Source organism: Electrona antarctica, assembly GCF_951216825.1.
Source record: "Electrona antarctica genome assembly, chromosome: 18".
In the NCBI taxonomy this organism is placed as follows: Eukaryota; Metazoa; Chordata; class Actinopteri; order Myctophiformes; family Myctophidae; genus Electrona; species Electrona antarctica.
The window spans coordinates 8,194,674-8,215,707 of NC_136799.1; the positions used below are offsets into that span (position 1 = coordinate 8,194,674).

Below are 21,034 nucleotides of genomic sequence, written 5' to 3' on the forward strand. Positions count from 1 at the left end.
CCAGACAGACAGCAGAGAGCTCTAGGACTCAGAGCAGCAGTCATACCCAGACAGAGCTCTAGGACTCAGAGCAGCAGTCATACCCAGACAGAGCTCTAGGACTCAGAGAAGCAGTCATACCCAGACAGAGCTCTAGGACTCAGAGCAGCAGTCATACCCAGACAGAGCTCTAGGACTCAGAGCAGCAGTCGTACCCAGACAGAGCTCTAGGACTCAGAGCAGCAGTCATACCCAGACAGAGCTCTAGGACTCAGAGCAGCAGTCGTACCCAGACAGAGCTCTAGGACTCAGAGCAGCAGTCATACCCAGACAGAGCTTTAGGACTCAGAGCAGCAGTCATACCCAGACAGACAGCAGAGAGCTCTAGGACTCAGAGCAGCAGTCGTACCCAGACAGACAGCAGAGAGCTCTAGGACTCAGAGCAGCAGTCGTACCCAGACAGACCGCAGCAGAGAGCTCTAGGACTCAGAGCAGCAGTCGTACCCAGACAGACCACAGCAGAGAGCTCTAGGACTCAGAGCAGCAGTCGTACCCAGACAGACCGCAGCAGAGAGCTCTAGGACTCAGAGCAGCAGTCATACCCAGACAGCAGAGAGGTTAACACAACGTGGCCAGCAGGTTGGAAGAGGTTAACACCGGATGCAGAGACACTAATACAGAACGTCCATAAACTGTGGTTTGGAATGTTACAATGGTATTTATTAATTAATACTAATGTTACAATGGTATTTATTAATTAATACTAATGTTACAATGGTATTTATTAATGAATACTAATGTTACAATGGTATTTATTAATTAATACTAATGTTACAATGGTATTTATTAATTCATACTAATGTTACAATGGTATTTATTAATGAATACTAATGTTACAATGGTATTTATTAATGAATACTAATGTTACAATGGTATTTATTAATGAATACTAATGTTACAATGGTATTTATTAATGAATACTAATGTTACAATGGTATTTATTAATGAATACTAATGTTACAATGGTATTTATTAATGAATACTAATGTTACAATGGTATTTATTAATGAATACTAATGCTAAAGCAACAGATTTTCAGATCGTTTTCTTTTGTCCGGCCACAATAAGAGTTTTATTAAAGCCCTTGGAGCCTCACAGAGTGGCATTGACCGGTTAAAAGGTCACTTTATAAGAACAGGAGATGGAACCTACCTATTGACCAGTTAAAAGGTGAGTACAAAGTCACTTTATAAGAACAGGAGATGGAACCTACCTATTGACCAGTTAAAAGGTGTGTACAAAGTCACTTTATAAGAACAGGAGATGGAACCTACCTATTGACCAGTTAAAAGGTCACTTTATAAGAACAGGAGATGGAACCTACCTATTGACCAGTTAAAAGGTCAGTTTATAAGAACAGGAGATGGAACCTACCTATTGACCAGTTAAAAGGTGAGTACAAAGTCACTTTATAAGAACAGGAGATGGAACCTACCTATTGACCAGTTAAAAGGTGTGTACAAAGTCACTTTATAAGAACAGGAGCTGGAACCTATACCTATTGACCAGTTAAAAGGTCACTTTATAAGAACAGGAGATGGAACCTACCTATTGACCAGTTAAAAGGTCAGTTTATAAGAACAGGAGATGGAACCTACCTATTGACCAGTTAAAAGGTGTGTACAAAGTCACTTTATAAGAACAGGAGGGTTTAAAAAGCCCCTCTGTGTCCATTGATGATGATGCTATTAGCTTGTTGAGTGACAGCTTTAACTTCAGTTTTCAGCTCCACCCAGCTGAGTGCTGCGTCAGCTGAGCGCTGCCCACAGAGTAGTTAGGGGTTCAGGTCAGCTGAGCGCTGCCCACAGAGTAGTTAGGGGTTCAGGTCAGCTGAGCGCTGCCCACAGAGCAGTTAGGGGTTCAGGTCAGCTGAGCGCTGCCCACAGAGCAGTTAGGGGTTCAGGTCAGCTGAGCGCTGCCCACAGAGCAGTTAGGGGTTCAGGCCAGCTGAGCGCTGCCCACAGAGCAGTTAGGGGTTCAGGTCAGCTGAGCGCTGCCCACAGAGCAGTTAGGGGTTCAGGTCAGCTGAGCGCTGCCCACAGAGCAGTTAGGGGTTCAGGTCAGTCCGTGCCTTGGGGTTCAGGTCAGGGGTTAGGGGTTAGGGGTTAAGGTCAGTACGTGCCTTGGGGTTCAGGTCAGGGGTTAGGGGTTAGGTTAGGGGTTAGGGGTTCAGGTCAGAACGTGCCTTGCTCAGGGACACTTCCACACATCGTCGAGAGCTGGAATAGAACCTTAACGGACCTAGTTCAGTTCACCAGTAACCATTCAGTTCACTATCAGTTCAGTTCAATAGTAACCATTCAGTTCACTATCAGTTCCGTTCACCAGTAACCATTCAGTTCACTATCAGTTCAGTTCAATAGTAACCATTCAGTTCACTATCAGTTCAGTTCACCAGTAACCATTCAGCAGAATGAGTTCACTATCAGTTCAGTTCAGTTCACTATCAGTTCAGTTCACTATCAGTTCAGTTCAGTTCACTATCAGTTCAGTTCACTATCAGTTCAGTTTTATTTTCGGAATGGTGGACATACAGTTCATACATAGCACACATAATTTCCATTTTTTCTTTTTTTTTTCTCTACTCCTTTTGAGTGTCCGTTGCTCATGTCCTGTCCGATATCCGAAAAAGGGCTAGGGAGAAGCCATAGGCTGTATATAGCATATAAACATACATACACACAGCTACTTATACACAACAATATACATAGCATCAATACAATAGTTCCTGCTGTGCAGAGTCAATACGTAAGGTATTAACAGTATACTCTAAGGTAGAGTCAATACCTTTAAGTAAGGTATTAACAGTATACTCTAAGGTAGAGTCAATACCTTTAAGTAAGGTATTAACAGTATACTCTAAGGTAGACTCAATACCTTTCATTGTGTTAAGGTTTACTTGTAATGATTGATTAGGCCAAGGTGGCAAAGAGCATCCCGAGGTACACTGTTGGCAGATCACTATATAAGGGTTATTATTTAGGGGATATTATGAGTATGATTCTATCAGTTCACTATCAGTTCAGTTCACTATCAGTTCAGTTCAGTTCAGTTCACTATCAGTTCAGTTCACTATCAGTTCAGTTCAGTTCACTATCAGTTCAGTTCAGTTCAGTTCACTATCAGTTCAGTTCACTATCAGTTCAGTTCAGTTCACTATCAGTTCACTATCAGTTCAGTTCACTATCAGTTCAGTTCAGTTCACTATCAGTTCACTATCAGTTCAGTTCACTATCAGTTCAGTTCAGTATCAGTTCAGTTCACTATCAGTTCAGTTCACTATCAGTTCAGTTCACTATCAGTTCACTATCAGTTCAGTTCACTATCAGTTCAGTTCACTATCAGTTCACTATCAGTTCACTATCAGTTCAGTTCAGTTCACTATCAGTTCAGTTCACTATCAGTTCAGTTCAGTTCAGTTCACTATCAGTTCAGTTCAGTTCACTATCAGTTCAGTTCAGTTCAGCCAGGAGGTCAACCAGGGGGTCAAACAGAAGGTCGGAGGTCAACCAGGGGGTCAACCAGAAGGTCGGAGGTCAACCAGGGGGTCAACCAGAAGGTTGAAGGTCAACCAAGAGGTCAACCAGAAGGTCGGAGGTCAACCAGGAGGTCAACCAGGAGGTCAACCAGGAGGTCAACCAGGGGGTCAACCAGAAGGTCGGACGTCAACTAGGAGGTCAACCAGGGGGTAGGAGGTCAATCAGGGGGGTCAACCAGGGGGTCGGAGGTCAACCAGGGGGTCAAGCAGGTAGTATGGCTCTGTCTGTGATGTATTCAGCCTCTCTCTGGGAGATGAAGCAGCAGGATTTATCTGGCCTGGTCTTCTTCTGGGAGGATTATCTGCCCTGGTCTTCTTCTGGAAGGATTATCTGCCCTGGACTTCTTCTGGAAGGGTTATCTGCCCTGGTCTTCTTCTGGAAGGATTATCTGCCCTGGTCTTCTTCTGGAAGGATTATCTGCCCTGGTCTTCTTCTGGGAGGATTATCTGCCCTGGTCTTCTTCTGGGAGGATTATCTGCCCTGGTCTTCTTCTGGAAGGATTATCTGCCATGGTCTTCTTCTGGAAGGATTATCTGCCCTGGTCTTCTTCTGGAAGGATTATCTGCCCTGGTCTTCTTCTGGGAGGATTATCTGCCCTGGTCTTCTTCTGGAAGGATTATCTGCCCTGGTCTTCTTCTGGAAGGATTATCTGCCCTGGTCTTCTTCTGGAAGGATTATCTGCCCTGGTCTTCTTCTGGAATTTGAAAAACAAACAGAAAATTAAAAGCATGTCCGTCACACAGCACTCAGAAAGACTGAACTGAAAGAGGGATGTGAAGTAGTTAGTTCTTACCCAGATCTTCAAGGAGACACAGTTCGTTCTTTTGCAGGGCGTTGTACAATGCCGACGTTGCTTTTCTTCCTTTTTTGTTTATAATGTCAAGCAACATTCTCATTTGGTCTTGACTGGTCTTGGCTGCCTTGATGATGTTGCATGCCTCATTTCCCAGGAAGCGGTTTCCAAAGAGGTCATCCACGATGCTCGGGACCTCTGTGACGCGCTGGATCAGGGAACTCCAGTTCTCCTTCACAAAGTTCATTTTCATCTCTGTCAACATACAAATAAGTCACACTATTACTCTGTGATATTAGTCTTCTATCCTCAGAAATACAATACAGGCACCGATGGTTGAGAGAACAAATGCATCAAACGTTAATTATCTCATTGTCCATTTGATTGTTCTGTAGTTTTAGGTTTTATTTCAGTCAAACGCTGTGCAGGAGGATGCTAAACCATGCTAACCGATGCTAAACGCTGTGCAGGAGGATGCTAAACCATGCTAAACGATGCTAACTGATGCTAACCGATGCTAAACGATGCTAAACGCTGTGCAGGAGGATGCTAAACCATGCTAAACGATGCGAACCGATGCTAAACGCTGTGCAGGAGGATGCTAAACGATGCTAACCGATGCTAAACGCTGTGCAGGACGATGCTAAACGATGCTAACCGATGCTAAACGCTGTGCAGGAGGATGCTAACCGATGCTAAACGCTGTGCAGGAGGATGCTAAACGATGCTAACCGATGCTAAACACTGTGCAGGAGGATGCTAACCGATGCTAAACGCTGTGCAGGACGATGCTAAACGATGCTAAACGATGCTAACCGATGCTAAACGCTGTGCAGGAGGATGCTAAACGATGCTAAACCCTGTGCAGGAGGATGCTAAACGATGCTAAACGCTGTGCAGGAGGATGCTAAACGATGCTAAACGCTGTGCAGGAGGATGCTAAACGATGCTAAACGCTGTGCAGGAGGATGCTAACCGATGCTAAACGCTGTGCAGGAGGATGCTGGAGGATGATAAACGATGCTATAGATGCTAACCAATGCTAAACACTGTGCAGGAGGATGCTAAACGATGCTAACCGATGCTAAATGCTGTGCAGGAGGATGCTAAACGATGCTAAGCGATCCTAACCGATGCTAAACACTGTGCAGGGGGATGCTAAACGATGCTAACCGATGCTAAATTCTGTGCAGGAGGATGCTAACTGATGCTAAACGCTGTGCAGGACGATGCTAAACGATGCTAACCGATGTGCAGGAGGATGCTAAACCCTGTGCAGGAGGATGCTAACCGATGCTAAACGCTGTGCAGGAGGATCCTAAACGATGCTAAACGCTGTGCAGGAGGATGCTAAACGATGCTAAACGATGCTAACCGATGCTAAACGCTGTGCAGGACGATGCTAAACGATGCTAACCGATGCTAAACGCTGTGCAGGAGGATGCTAACCGATGCTAAACGCTGTGCAGGAGGATGCTAAACAATGGTAACCGATGCTAAACACTGTGCAGGAGGATGCTAACCGATGCTAAATGCTGTGCAGGAGGATGCTAACCGATGCTAAATGCTGTGCAGGAGGATGCTAAACGCACACCAGTCTTTGTACCAACTATCATACCCTGAAGAAACATTGGTCTTTTATTCTCTGCGTCCTATCCTATATGATCCTATATGATCCTATATGATCCTATATTATCCTATATGATCCTATATGATCCTATATTATCCTATATGCTATCCTATATGATCCTATATGATCCTATATTATAGCACTTTGGCTATGAGTGTGTGTGTGGCCACGTTTTTGTCTTTTTAAGACTTTACATTTAGTTTATTTCAGAGTCAAACATAAAGGTCAGAAGGTCCTACCTGTTGTCTGGCTAACCGGAGGTTCTTTCACAGCTGATGCACCTGAGAGAGAAAAAGTACAATCAGTTGATAAGATACAGAAATGACTTCCATGTTCACCATGTGAAGAAAACAAGCAGCTTCTAAAGCCACGAGCTGCACCACACACTACACACTACACACACCAGACACCAGACACCACACACCAGACACCACACACCAGACACCAGATGATAACCGATGCTAAACGCTGTGCAGGAGGATGCTAACCGATGCTAAACGCTGTGCAGGAGGATGCTAACCGATGCTAAACGCTGTGCAGGAGAATGCTAAACGATGCTAAACACTGTGCAGGAGGATGCTAAACGATGCTATAGATGCTAACCGATGCTAAACACTGTGCAGGAGGATGCTAACCGATGCTAAACGTTGTGCAGGACGATGCTAAACGATGCTAAACGATGCTAACCGATGCTAAACGCTGTGCAGGAGGATGCTAAACGATGCTAAACCCTGTGCAGGAGGATGCTAACCGATGCTAAACGCTGTGCAGGAGGATGCTAACCGATGCTAAACGCTGTGCAGGAGAATGCTAAACGATGCTATAGATGCTAACCGATGCTAAACACTGTGCAGGAGGATGCTAAACGATGCTAACCGATGCTAAATGCTGTGCAGGAGGATGCTAAACGATGCTAAACGATGCTAACCGATGCTAAACACTGTGCAGGGGGATGCTAAACGATGCTAACCGATGCTAACCGATGCTAAACGCTGTGCAGGAGGATGCTAAACGATGCTAAACCCTGTGCAGGAGGATGCTAAACGATGCTAAACGCTGTGCAGGAGGATGCTAAACGATGCTAAACGCTGTGCAGGAGGATGCTAAACGATGCTAAACGCTGTGCAGGAGGATGCTAACCGATGCTAAACGCTGTGCAGGAGGATGCTGGAGGATGATAAACGATGCTATAGATGCTAACCAATGCTAAACACTGTGCAGGAGGATGCTAAACGATGCTAACCGATGCTAAATGCTGTGCAGGAGGATGCTAAACGATGCTAAGCGATCCTAACCGATGCTAAACACTGTGCAGGGGGATGCTAAACGATGCTAACCGATGCTAAATTCTGTGCAGGAGGATGCTAACTGATGCTAAACGCTGTGCAGGACGATGCTAAACGATGCTAACCGATGTGCAGGAGGATGCTAAACCCTGTGCAGGAGGATGCTAACCGATGCTAAACGCTGTGCAGGAGGATCCTAAACGATGCTAAACGCTGTGCAGGAGGATGCTAAACGATGCTAAACGATGCTAACCGATGCTAAACGCTGTGCAGGACGATGCTAAACGATGCTAACCGATGCTAAACGCTGTGCAGGAGGATGCTAACCGATGCTAAACGCTGTGCAGGAGGATGCTAAACAATGGTAACCGATGCTAAACACTGTGCAGGAGGATGCTAACCGATGCTAAATGCTGTGCAGGAGGATGCTAACCGATGCTAAATGCTGTGCAGGAGGATGCTAAACGCACACCAGTCTTTGTACCAACTATCATACCCTGAAGAAACATTGGTCTTTTATTCTCTGCGTCCTATCCTATATGATCCTATATGATCCTATATGATCCTATATTATCCTATATGATCCTATATGATCCTATATTATCCTATATGCTATCCTATATGATCCTATATGATCCTATATTATAGCACTTTGGCTATGAGTGTGTGTGTGGCCACGTTTTTGTCTTTTTAAGACTTTACATTTAGTTTATTTCAGAGTCAAACATAAAGGTCAGAAGGTCCTACCTGTTGTCTGGCTAACCGGAGGTTCTTTCACAGCTGATGCACCTGAGAGAGAAAAAGTACAATCAGTTGATAAGATACAGAAATGACTTCCATGTTCACCATGTGAAGAAAACAAGCAGCTTCTAAAGCCACGAGCTGCACCACACACTACACACTACACACACCAGACACCAGACACCACACACCAGACACCACACACCAGACACCAGATGATAACCGATGCTAAACGCTGTGCAGGAGGATGCTAACCGATGCTAAACGCTGTGCAGGAGGATGCTAACCGATGCTAAACGCTGTGCAGGAGAATGCTAAACGATGCTAAACACTGTGCAGGAGGATGCTAAACGATGCTATAGATGCTAACCGATGCTAAACACTGTGCAGGAGGATGCTAACCGATGCTAAACGTTGTGCAGGACGATGCTAAACGATGCTAAACGATGCTAACCGATGCTAAACGCTGTGCAGGAGGATGCTAAACGATGCTAAACCCTGTGCAGGAGGATGCTAACCGATGCTAAACGCTGTGCAGGAGGATGCTAACCGATGCTAAACGCTGTGCAGGAGAATGCTAAACGATGCTATAAATGCTAACCGATGCTAAACACTGTGCAGGAGGATGCTAAACGATGCTAACCGATGCTAAATGCTGTGCAGGAGGATGCTAAACGATGCTAAACGATGCTAACCGATGCTAAACACTGTGCAGGGGGATGCTAAACGATGCTAACCGATGCTAAATGCTGTGCAGGAGGATGCTAACTGATGCTAAATGCTGTGCAGGAGGATGCTAACCGATGCTAAATGCTGTCCAGGAGGATGCTAAACGCAAACCAGTCTTTGTAGCAACTATCATACCCTGAAGAAACATTGGTCTTTTATTCTCTGCGTCCTATCCTATATTATCCTATATGATCCTATATGATCCTATATGCTATCCTATATGATCCTATATGATCCTATATGATCCTATATGATCCTATATTATCCTATATGATCCTATATTATTGCACTTTGGCTATGAGTGTGTGTGTGGCCAAGTTTTTGTCTTTTTAAGACTTTACATTTAGTTTATTTCAGAGTCAAACATAAAGGTCAGAAGGTCCTACCTGTTGTCTGGCTAACCGGAGGTTCTTTCACAGCTGATGCACCTGAGAGAGAAAAAGTACAATCAGTTGATAAGATACAGAAATTACTTCCATGTTCACTATGTGAAGAAAACAAGCAGCTTCTAAAGCCACGAGCTGCACCACACACCACACAGCACACACCAGACACCACACACCAGACACCACACACCACACCCCACACATGCTAAACGATGTTAAACACTGTGCAGGAGGATGCTAACCGATGCTAAACGCTGTGCAAGAGGATGCTAAACGATGCTAAACGCTGTGCAGGAGGATGCTAAACGATGCTAAACGCTGTGCAGGAGGATGCTAAACGATGCTAAACGCTGTGCAGGAGGATGCTAACCGATGCTAAACGCTGTGCAGGAGGATGCTAAACGATGCTAAACGCTGTGCAGGAGGATGCTAAACGATGCTAAACGCTGTGCAGGAGGATGCTAAACGATGCTAAACGCTGTGCAGGAGGATGCTAACCGATGCTAAACGCTGTGCAGGAGGATGCTAACCGATGCTAAACGCTGTGCAGGAGGATGCTAAACGATGCTAAACACTGTGCAAGAGGATGCTAAACGATGCTAAACACTGCAAGAGGATGCTAAACGATGCTAAACGATGCTAACCGATGCTAAACACTGTGCAGGAGGATGCTAAACGATGCTAAACGATGCTAAATGCTGTGCAGGAGGATGCTAACCGATGTTAAATGCTGTGCAGGAGGATGCTAAATGCTGTGCAGGAGGATGCTAACCGATGCTAAATGCTGTGCAGGAGGATGCTAACCGATGCTAAATGCTGTGCAGGAGGATGCTAAACGCACACCAGTCTTTGTACCAACTATCATACCCTGAAGAAACATTGGTCTTTTATTCTCTGCGTCCTATCCTATAGGATCCTATATGATCCTATATGATCCTATATGATCCTATACTATCCTATATGATCCTATATTATCCTATATGCTATCCTATATGATCCTATATGATCCTATATTATAGCACTTTGGCTATGAGTGTGTGTGTGGCCACGTTTTTGTCTTTTTAAGACTTTACATTTAGTTTATTTCAGAGTCAAACATAAAGGTCAGAAGGTCCTACCTGTTGTCTGGCTAACCGGAGGTTCTTTCACAGCTGATGCACCTGAGAGAGAAAAAGTACAATCAGTTGATAAGATACAGAAATTACTTCCATGTTCACCATGTGAAGAAAACAAGCAGCTTCTAAAGCCACGAGCTGCACCACACACTACACACACCAGACACCACACACCAGACACCAGACACCAGACACCACACACCAGACACCACACACCAGACACCAGACACCAGACACCACACACCAGACACCACACACCAGACTAGACACTAGACACTAGACACTAGACACTACACACTACACACTAGACACAATGTTCAATAAACTGATTCACTTCATTGCATTAGGGAACAATCTGAAAATATGACTACATTCAATGTCTTCAGTTGACACGTTACGGTATGTTCCCAGTTAATTAATTAACACCAGACACCACACCCCACACATGCTAAACGATGTTAAACGCTGTGCAGGAGGATGCTAACCGATGCTAAACGCTGTGCAGGAGGATGCTAAACGCTGTGCAGGAGGATGCTAAACGATGCTAAACGCTGTGCAGGAGGATGCTAAACGATGCTAAACGCTGTGCAGGAGGATGCTAACCGATGCCGATATGATCCTATATGATCCTATATGATCCTATATTATCCTATATGATCCTATATGATCCTATATTATAGCACTTTGGCTATGAGTGTGTGTGTGGCCACGTTTTTGTCTTTTTAAGACTTTACATTTAGTTTATTTCAGAGTCAAACATAAAGGTCAGAAGGTCCTACCTGTTGTCTGGCTAACCGGAGGTTCTTTCACAGCTGATGCACCTGAGAGAGAAAAAGTACAATCAGTTGATAAGATACAGAAATGACTTCCATGTTCACCATGTGAAGAAAACAAGCAGCTTCTAAAGCCACGAGCTGCACCACACACTACACACTACACACACCAGACACCACACACCAGACACCAGACACCAGACACCAGACACCACACACCAGACACCAGACACCAGACACCAGACACCACACACCAGACACCAGACACCAGACACCACACACCAGACACCAGACACCAGACACCACACACCAGACACCAGACACCAGACACCAGACACCAGACACCACACACCAGACACCAGACACCAGACACCACACACCAGACACCAGACACCAGACACCACACACCAGACTAGACACTAGACACTAGACACTAGACACTAGACACTACACACTACACACTAGACACAATGTTCAATAAACTGATTCACTTCATTGCATTAGGGAACAATCTGAAAATATGACTAAATTCAATGTCTTCAGTTGACACGTTACGGTATGTTCCCAGTTAATTAATTAATTAATTATTAATTAATTAATTCAGTACATTGAGTATGCTAACACAAATGCTGTAATAATAGTTTGAATGACATTATAAAAAGGAGACTAACCAGCAACCTGCACTGCAACTTCATTAGTGAATCCAGCAGAGGGGCTCGGCTTTGCTACTGTTGCACTGGACACTTCACTCTGTATGGAGGCAGAAATACATGAACACATTACTGATGTTTCACTGGACACTTCACTCTGTATGTGTTTCACTGTAGCATGTTTGACAGTTTAAGGCTTAAACTGTCCTCCAGTGCCTTCCTTCCTTAAAAGGGCTTAAACTTTAGGCAAAATTACACAAAATGTGGAGATATGGTAGATAAAGGGCCATGCCAAACGATGAGGATGCAAAGCCCACAACCATTGGCCAAAGGGTGGCGCTATATTGAAAATGCAAACTTTGACCACGCATACAATTTACAATTTACAATTTAGGCATTTAGCAGACGCTCTTAATCCAGAGCGACTTACATTAAGCAAGAACAAAAAGCATGGGAATACATCACATATGTAAAAATGCATTTATCGCGAAACATGCGTAAGCTAAGAACGTGACTAGAACATATCTATATAATGACACTATACATATAAACTATAACTAGAACATATCTATATAATGATACTATACATATATGCTATACTATGCTGTACATATATACTATGAAGTGCTATGACTACATACAATGCACTTATTGTGCTGTCTACATGACATGCTATAAGTCTGTTTCAAATGCTATATAAGTCTAAGAAGTGCTGTCTAAGGGGGGTAGGGTAAGTGCTATGGGCCATGATGGAGTCTGAAAAGGTGGGTTTTCAGACTACGGCGGAAGATCGGAAGATCGGGAGCATAGCTCATGAACCGCTTGACCGTCGGCAATGAAACCTCGACACACATATGCGTCACCTCATGCTGAACAAGTTCCATGCTGTTACTTTTGACCTCTGACCTCTAGATCACCCGCCATTTTGAATTATATGAAAATCAATTAAAATGCATCTCCTCCCAGGATCTTTGATCGAAATACACGTGAACTTTGGACCTATACGGACATGGGAAAGTATAGTACGTGAAAAAATGAAGGTTTTATGAGCCAATGAAAATTGCCGTTTTGTGAAATTTTGTCTTTACTTTGTTCTGTTGTAGTGCCTGTGGCTTTGCTGACCTCTGCTGGTCTAAAGTGCCTCACCTGTCAATCACCTGAGAGTTCTGGCTGCCACACCCTTAGTCAGCTGTTCTTGATTAGTTGCAGGCTATATAAGTGGACCTGTGGCCAGCAGCTCATTGTCTCCCAAACACCCAAACTGAACAGTTGTGTTCCCTTTTTGTTGCTGTTATTAGTTAAGTTTCAGATGGGCTGGTCGTAAGTATTCTTGTCGGTGGAGAGGTGACCACCGCTCCGGTGGAGAGGTGACCACCGCTCCGGTGGAGAGGTGACCACCGCTCCGGTGGAGAGGTGACCACCGCTCCGGTGGAGAGGTGACCACCGCTCCGGTGGAAAGGCGACCACCGCTCCGGTGGTGAGGCGACCACCGCTCCGGTGGTGAGGCGACCACCGCTCCGGTGGTGAGGCGACCACCGCTCCGGTGGTGAGGCGACCACCGATCCGGTGGAGAGGCGACCACCGCTCCGGTGGTGAGGCGACCACCGCTCCGGTGGTGAGGCGACCACCGCTCCGGTGGTGAGGTGACCACCGCTCCGGTTGAGAGGCGACCACCGCTCCGGTGGCGAGGTGACCGCCGCCAAGTAGCCTGCTGCATCCTACTAGCCTACATGTAGGCAGGAAGATGGTGCCCAAATAAGCCAAAATTCTACCGAACGCGTCACTGCGCCCTCCCCCTATAGTAGTCGTCTGGCTACACAAGACTATACTGAAGAGGGGTCATGTCCGATGTTGTTGTTTTTGTACTTTTACTTCACTACAATAATAAAATAATATAATATAAATAATAATTATATGTAATGTAATGTAATGTAAATCCTCATCTCTCACCGGCTGGGGAGGAGCTACAGTAGTGACGTCAGCTCCTGAAGAGGATGCTATTGGCTGGGGAGGAGCTTCAGTTGTGACATCAGCTCCTAAAGAGGACGCGATTGGCTGGGGAGGAGCTTCAGCCGTGACGTCAGCTCCTGAAGAGGACACTATTGGCTGGGGAGGAGCTACAGTAGTGACATCAGCTCCTGAAGAGGACACGATTGACTGAGGAGGAGCTACAGTCGTGACATCAGCTCCTGAAGAGGACGCTATTGGTCCAGGATGCATCTTCAGCAGCCAATCGGAAACCTTGATGTCAGGTGACCGGAGACTTCCTGCCTCAGATGGCGTTCCACCAATCACTGGAACACAAGACAGAAAGACATTTACACGCTGGACCACTCCCCCTGTAGCCACTCCCCCTGCTGGACCACTCCCCCTGTAGCCACTCCCCCTGCTGGACCACTCCCCCTGTAGCCACTCCCCCTGCTGGACCACTCCCCCTGTAGCTACGCCCCCTGCTGGTAGAACCACTCCCCCTGCTGGACCACTCCCCCTGCTGGACCACTCCCCCTGTAGCCATGCCCCCTGCTGGACCACTCCCCCTGTAGCTACGCCCCCTGCTGGTAGAACCACTCCCCGACCACTCCCCATGCTGGACCACTCCCCCTGCTGGACCACTCCCCCTGCTGGACCACTGGACCACTCCCCCTGTAGCCACACCCCCTGCTGGACCACTCCCCCTGTAGCCACTCCCCCTGCTGGACCACTCCCCGTGCTGGATCACTCCCCCTGTAGCCACTCCCCCTGCTGGACCACTCCTCCTGCAGGTAGAACCACTCCCCCTGCTGGTAGAATCACTCCCCCTGCTGGACAACAGAACCACTCCCCCTGCTGGACAACAGAACCACTCCCCCTGCTGGACAACAGAACCACTCCCCCTGGTGGACAACAACAGAACCACTCCCCCTGCTGGACAACAACAGAACCACTCCCCCTGGTGGACAACAACAGAACCACTCCCCCTGCTGCTAGAAACACTCCCCCTGATGATAGAACCACTCCCCCTGTAGCCCCTGCTGGACAAAAACAGAACCACTCCCCCTGGTGGACAACAGAACCACTCCCCCTGGTGGACAACAACAGAACCACTCCCCCTGGTGGTCAACAACAGAACCACTCCCCCTGGTGGTCAACAACAGAACCACTCCCCCTGCTGGACAACAACAGAACCACTCCCCCTGGTGGACAACAGAACCACTCCCCCTGGTGGACAACAACAGAACCACTCCCCCTGGTGGTCAACAACAGAACCACTCCCCCTGGTGGTCAACAACAGAACCACTCCCCCTGCTGGACAACAACAGAACCACTCCCCCTGCTGGACAACAGAACCACTCCCCCTGTTGGACAACAACAGAACCACTCCCCCTGGTGGACAACAACAGAACCACTCCCCCTGGTGGACAACAGAACCACTCCCCCTGCTGTAAGAACCACTCCCCCTGTAGCCACTCCCCCTGCTGGACAACAGAACCACTCCCCCTGCTGCTAGAACCACTCGCCCTGTAACCACTCCCCCTGCTGGACAACAACAGAACCACTCCCCCTGGTGGACAACAGAACCACTCCCCCTGCTGAACAACAACAGAACCACTCCCCCTGCTGCTAGAAACACTCCCCCTGCTGCTAGAACCACCCCCCCTGTAGCCACTCCCCCTGCTGGACAACAACAGAACCAAATATATATTTGGCAGTGGACCCCCAGCATGGACAACAGAACCACTTCCCCTGGTGGACAACAACAGAACCACTCCCCCTGGTGGACAACAACAGAACCACTCCCCCTGCTGGACAACAACAGAACCACTCCCCCTGCTGGACAACAGAACCACTCCCCCTGCTGGACAACAGAACCACTCCCCCTGTTGGACAACAACAGAACCACTCCCCCTGGTGGACAACAACATAACCACTCCCCCTGGTGGACAACAAAACCACTCCCCCTGCTGGAAGAACCACTCCCCCTGTAGCCACTCCCCCTGCTGGACAACAGAACCACTCCCCCTGCTGCTAGAACCACTCGCCCTGTAACCACTCCCCCTGCTGGACAACAACAGAACCACTCCCCCTGGTGGACAACAACAGAACCACTCCCCCTGCTGAACAACAACAGAACCACCCCCCCTGCTGGATAACAACAGAACAACTCCCCCTGCTGCTAGAACCACTCCCCCTGTAGCCACTCCCCCTGCTGGACAACAACAGAACCACTCCCCCTGCTGGACAACAACAGAACCACTCCCCCTGCTGGACAAAAACAGAACCACTCCCCCTGGTGGACAACAACAGAACCACTCCCCCTGCTGGACAACAACAGAACCACTCCCCCTGCTGGACAACAACAGCTGTACATCTGCTATTTCTGAACGTTTTTGAATAATAATGATTTTGTTTTATTTATTTTGTACTAATCATCTCTTGCGGGGGTTCCTAGCTGGCACAAAAAGAAGGTCTGATGGGGGGTCCACTGCCAAATATATATCATGCTGGGGGTCCACTGCCAAATATAATGCTGGGGGTCCACTGCCAAATATATATCATGCTGGGGTCCACTGCGAAATATAATGCTGGGGGTCCACTGCCAAATATATATTTAATGCTGGGGGTCCACTGCCAAATATATATCATGCTGGGGGTCCACTGCCAAATATAATGCTGGGGGTCCACTGCCAAATATATATCATGCTGGGGGTCCACTGCCAAATATATATAATGCTGGGGGTCCACTGCCAAATATATATCATGCTGGGGGTGCACTGCCAAATATATATCATGCTGGGGGTGCACTGCCAAATATATATCATGCTGGAGGTCCACTGCCAAATATATATCATGCTGGGGGTCCACTGCCAAATATATATCATGCTGGGGGTCCACTGCCAAATATAATGCTGGGGGTCCACTGCCAAATATAATGCTGGGGGTCCACTGCCAAATATATATCATGCTGGGGGTCCACTGCCAAATATATATCATGCTGGGGGTCCTTGGCAGACGAAGCATTAGTAGAATCTGTCTCAGGTCTTAACACATCAGCTTAGCCGAAATCTGAAACCTTTTATCTCTGATCCTAATCCCAGATTCAAAACAAGCTTTATTTACGTCCGATTCTGAACGCGGTTAAAAATAAATCCACGAATCCGCGATCTTCCCACGATAGGATTGCTTATGCGTGAGCTAACTTCTGTTAGCTCACTCAGCTAACTTCCTGTTGGTCATTTAACTGGAATAAGGCACCTCAGTGAAAATACCTTCGCTACTGGAATGGACATTGATTGACTGTTTTTATCAGTTTGCAGAACGGGTACATTCCACATGAAAGCACAACTCAATACAGAGACTGTTAACTGTGGACGACACACTGATAAAGCATTTACACTGGTTTACTACAGAGTCCACCATGTTCAATTCATCACACATCTCCCTTAGAGATAGGGTGAGAAGTTCAGTCACGCGAGGGAGACTCGGAGTAGAGCCGCTGCTCCTTCGCCTGGAAAGGAACCAGCTTAGGTGGTTCGGGGCATCTGGTTAGGATGCCTCTCGGGCGTCTGGTCCTCGATTAGTAGTGGGACATGGTTAGTAGATCAAATGATATTGATACTCACTGCTTGGAGGACTGAGGTCCATGCTGGTTCTGCTTGGAGGACTGAGGTCCATGCTGGTTCTTCTTGGATCTTCTGGCTCCATCACCACAGACGCCACCATCCTGTCAATCATCTCCTGCTCTCTCCTCCTCCATTGATCGTCTCGTGTTCTCCAGTCTTCTTCTGTCAATCTTTGCTTTCCTTTCCGTCTCTGAAACATCTTCTTCATTAATGAAACTCTGTCACCACTGGAGGCCTGGCTTATGCTGTCGTATCCTGTAGAGGGCGCTATTGATCCACAACGCGAGGACGAAGCCTCGCCAGTGAACCAGCTGTCGTATCCTGTAGAGGGCGCTATTGATCCACGACGCGAGGACGAAGCCTCGCCAGTGAACCAGCTGCCGTATCCTGTAGAGGGCGCTATTGATCCACGACGCGAGGACGAAATCTTGTCAGGTGACCAGCTGTGTAAACTTCCTGTCTCAGATGGCGTTGCAACACTCACTGGAACACAACGAAACATTTACCATGATGAAAATACAAGAACATAAAACTACAACTAAGCTTTATTATAACCATTAATACTAAGATAATATAAACTATAACTAAGCATTATTATAACCATTAATATTAACCCATTTTGGACGGGAACCCCTTTTGGTGTTTTAAGCATCATGTTATGCTTTAGCTTTTGAAAAATAGCAGATCTACAAGCTCGTAGAGCGGCACCGAGTGCCGCGCTACGAGCTTGTAGGTCTGCTATTTTTGAAAAATCGTGAAAATGTGGCGCAAATCTTTGAATATTTATTCCTTCAGAGAGAACGTTTTTAACTCAAATCTTTGCTTCTGGAGGGGGGTCCCTGGAACAACATATTTTCAGACAGGGGTCGGCAGCCAAATACATATATTTTTGGGGGGTCCTTGACATGAAAATGTTTTAGAACGACTGACATAGAAACATAGGGTTTTTCAGAAAACTGTCAGGATTTAGAAGACATTTGTAGAATCGTTCCCAGGTCAAAATGGGTTAAGATAATATCGTTGTTGTCAGTAAGAAAACTACCTAACTCCAAAATGTTCATTTTTCAGGAAATGAAAAATATACATTTTAAAGGAAATGAAAAAAGAGGTGGTGGAGTTAGCTGCTTTAGCAGACAGTTTGAGAGGGAGAGAGGTGGTGGAGTTAGCTGCTTTATAGCAGACAGTTTGAGAGGGAGAGAGGTGGTGGAGTTAGCTGCTTTATAGCAGACAGTTTGAGAGGGGGAGAGGAGGTGGAGTTAGCTGTTTTAGCAGACAGTTTGAGAGGGGGAGAGGTGGTGGAGTTAGCTGCTTTAGCAGACAGTTTGAGGGTCCAATGGAGTTAAGAGGTTTTGTCCAATGCGTTTTTTACTACTTTCCATTGGTTCAATAATTTCGAAACAACACACAGACGTAAAGGGTGTTCAGTAGAACAACACACAGACGTAAAGGGTGTTCAGTAGAACAACACACAGACGTAAAGGGTGTTCAATAGAACAACACACAGACGTAAAGGGTGTTCAATAGAACAACACACAGACGTAAAGGGTGTTCAATAGAACAACACACAGACGTAAAGGGTGTTCAGTAGAACAACACATAGACGTAAAGGGTGTTCAGTAGAACAACACACAGACGTAAAGGGTGTTCAATAGAACAACACACAGACATAAAGGGTGTTCAGTAGAACAACACACAGACGTAAAGGGTGTTCAATAGAACAACACACAGACATAAAGGGTGTTCAGTAGAACAACACACAGACGTAAAGGGTGTTCAGTAGAACACACAGACGTAAAGGGTGTTCAATAGAACAACACACAGACGTAAAGGGTGTTCAGTAGAACAACACACAGACATGAAGGGTGTTCAATAGAACAACACACAGACGTAAAGGGTGTTCAGTAGAACAACACACAGACATAAAGGGTGTTCAATAGAACAACACACAGACGTAAAGGGTGTTCAATAGAACAACACACAGACGTAAAGGGTGTTCAATAGAACAACACACAGACGTAAAGGGTGTTCAATAGAACAACACACAGACGTAAAGGGTGTTCAATAGAACAACACACAGACATAAAGGATGTTCAATAGAACAACACACAGACGTAAAGGGTGTTCAATAGAACAACACACAGACGTAAAGGGTGTTCAATAGAACAACACACAGACGTAAAGGGTGTTCAGTAGAACAACACACAGACGTAAAGGGTGTTCAATAGAACAACACACAGACGTAAAGGGTGTTCAATAGAACAACACACAGACGTAAAGGGTGTTCAGTAGAACAACACACAGACGTAAAGGGTGTTCAGTAGAACAACACACAGACGTAAAGGGTGTTCAATAGAACAACACACAGACATAAAGGGTGTTCAGTAGAACAACACACAGACATAAAGGGTGTTCAATAGAACAACACACAGACATAAAGGGTGTTCAGTAGAACAACACACAGACGTAAAGGGTGTTCAATAGAACAACACACAGACGTAAAGGGTGTTCAGTAGAACAACACACAGACGTAAAGGGTGTTCAATAGAACAACACACAGACATAAAGGGTGTTCAGTAGAACAACACACAGACGTAAAGGGTGTTCAATAGAACAACACACAGACATAAAGGGTGTTCAGTAGAACAACACACAGACGTAAAGGGTGTTCAGTAGAACAACACACAGACGTAAAGGGTGTTCAATAGAACAACACACAGACGTAAAGGGTGTTCAATAGAACACACAGACGTAAAGGGTGTTCAGTAGAACAACACACAGACGTAAAGGGTGTTCAGTAGAACAACACACAGACATAAAGGGTGTTCAATAGAACAACACACAGACGTAAAGGGTGTTCAATAGAACAACACACAGACGTAAAGGGTGTTCAATAGAACAACACACAGACGTAAAGGGTGTTCAATAGAACAACACACAGACGTAAAGGGTGTTCAATAGAACAACACACAGACATAAAGGGTGTTCAATAGAACAACACACAGACGTAAAGGGTGTTCAATAGAACAACACACAGACGTAAAGGGTGTTCAATAGAACAACACACAGACGTAAAGGGTGTTCAGTAGAACAACACACAGACGTAAAGGGTGTTCAATAGAACAACACACAGACGTAAAGGGTGTTCAATAGAACAACACACAGACGTAAAGGGTGTTCAGTAGAACAACACACAGACGTAAAGGGTGTTCAGTAGAACAACACACAGACGTAAAGGGTGTTCAATAGAACAACACACAGACATAAAGGGTGTTCAGTAGAACAACACACAGACATAAAGGGTGTTCAATAGAACAACACACAGACATAAAGGGTGTTCAGTAGAACAACACACAGACGTAAAGGGTGTTCAATAGAACAACACACAGACGTAAAGGGTGTTCAGTAGAACAACACACAGACGTAAAGGGTGTTCAATAGAACAACACACAGACATAAAGGGTGTTCAGTAGAACAACACACAGACGTAAAGGGTGTTCAATAGAACAACACACAGACGTAAAGGGTGTTCAATAGAACACACAGACGTAAAGGGTGTTCAGTAGAACAACACACAGACGTAAAGGGTGCTCAATAGCACTGATTTATGGAGAGAGAAAAAAATCAAAAACCTCAAAAATGGAGTTATGAGGTTTCCTCCCGACAGCAACGATATAATGACATGTTAACATATGATTTTAAAAAGAGATGATCATTTGAATCCATGTGCACTATTACTGTAGGAGGAATTAACAA

The 21,034-nt window shown here is 45.9% G+C and overlaps 1 protein-coding gene across 1 annotated transcript in view; it reads right to left on the reverse strand.

The window, feature by feature from the left end:
• Positions 1–4,360: 4,360 nt before the first annotated feature.
• LOC306941755 (uncharacterized protein) overlaps positions 4,361–21,034 on the reverse strand; it is a gene marked incomplete at both ends in the record, with an annotated part of 21,559 nt that continues 4,885 nt past the window's right edge. The window contains 5 exons of the mRNA XM_079527399.1: positions 4,361–4,626; positions 11,038–11,079; positions 11,703–11,781; positions 13,632–13,975; positions 17,282–17,764. Coding sequence (XP_079383525.1) covers positions 4,361–4,626; positions 11,038–11,079; positions 11,703–11,781; positions 13,632–13,975; positions 17,282–17,764 — 1,214 coding nt within the window. The remainder of the gene's footprint in view (positions 4,627–11,037; positions 11,080–11,702; positions 11,782–13,631; positions 13,976–17,281; positions 17,765–21,034) is intronic.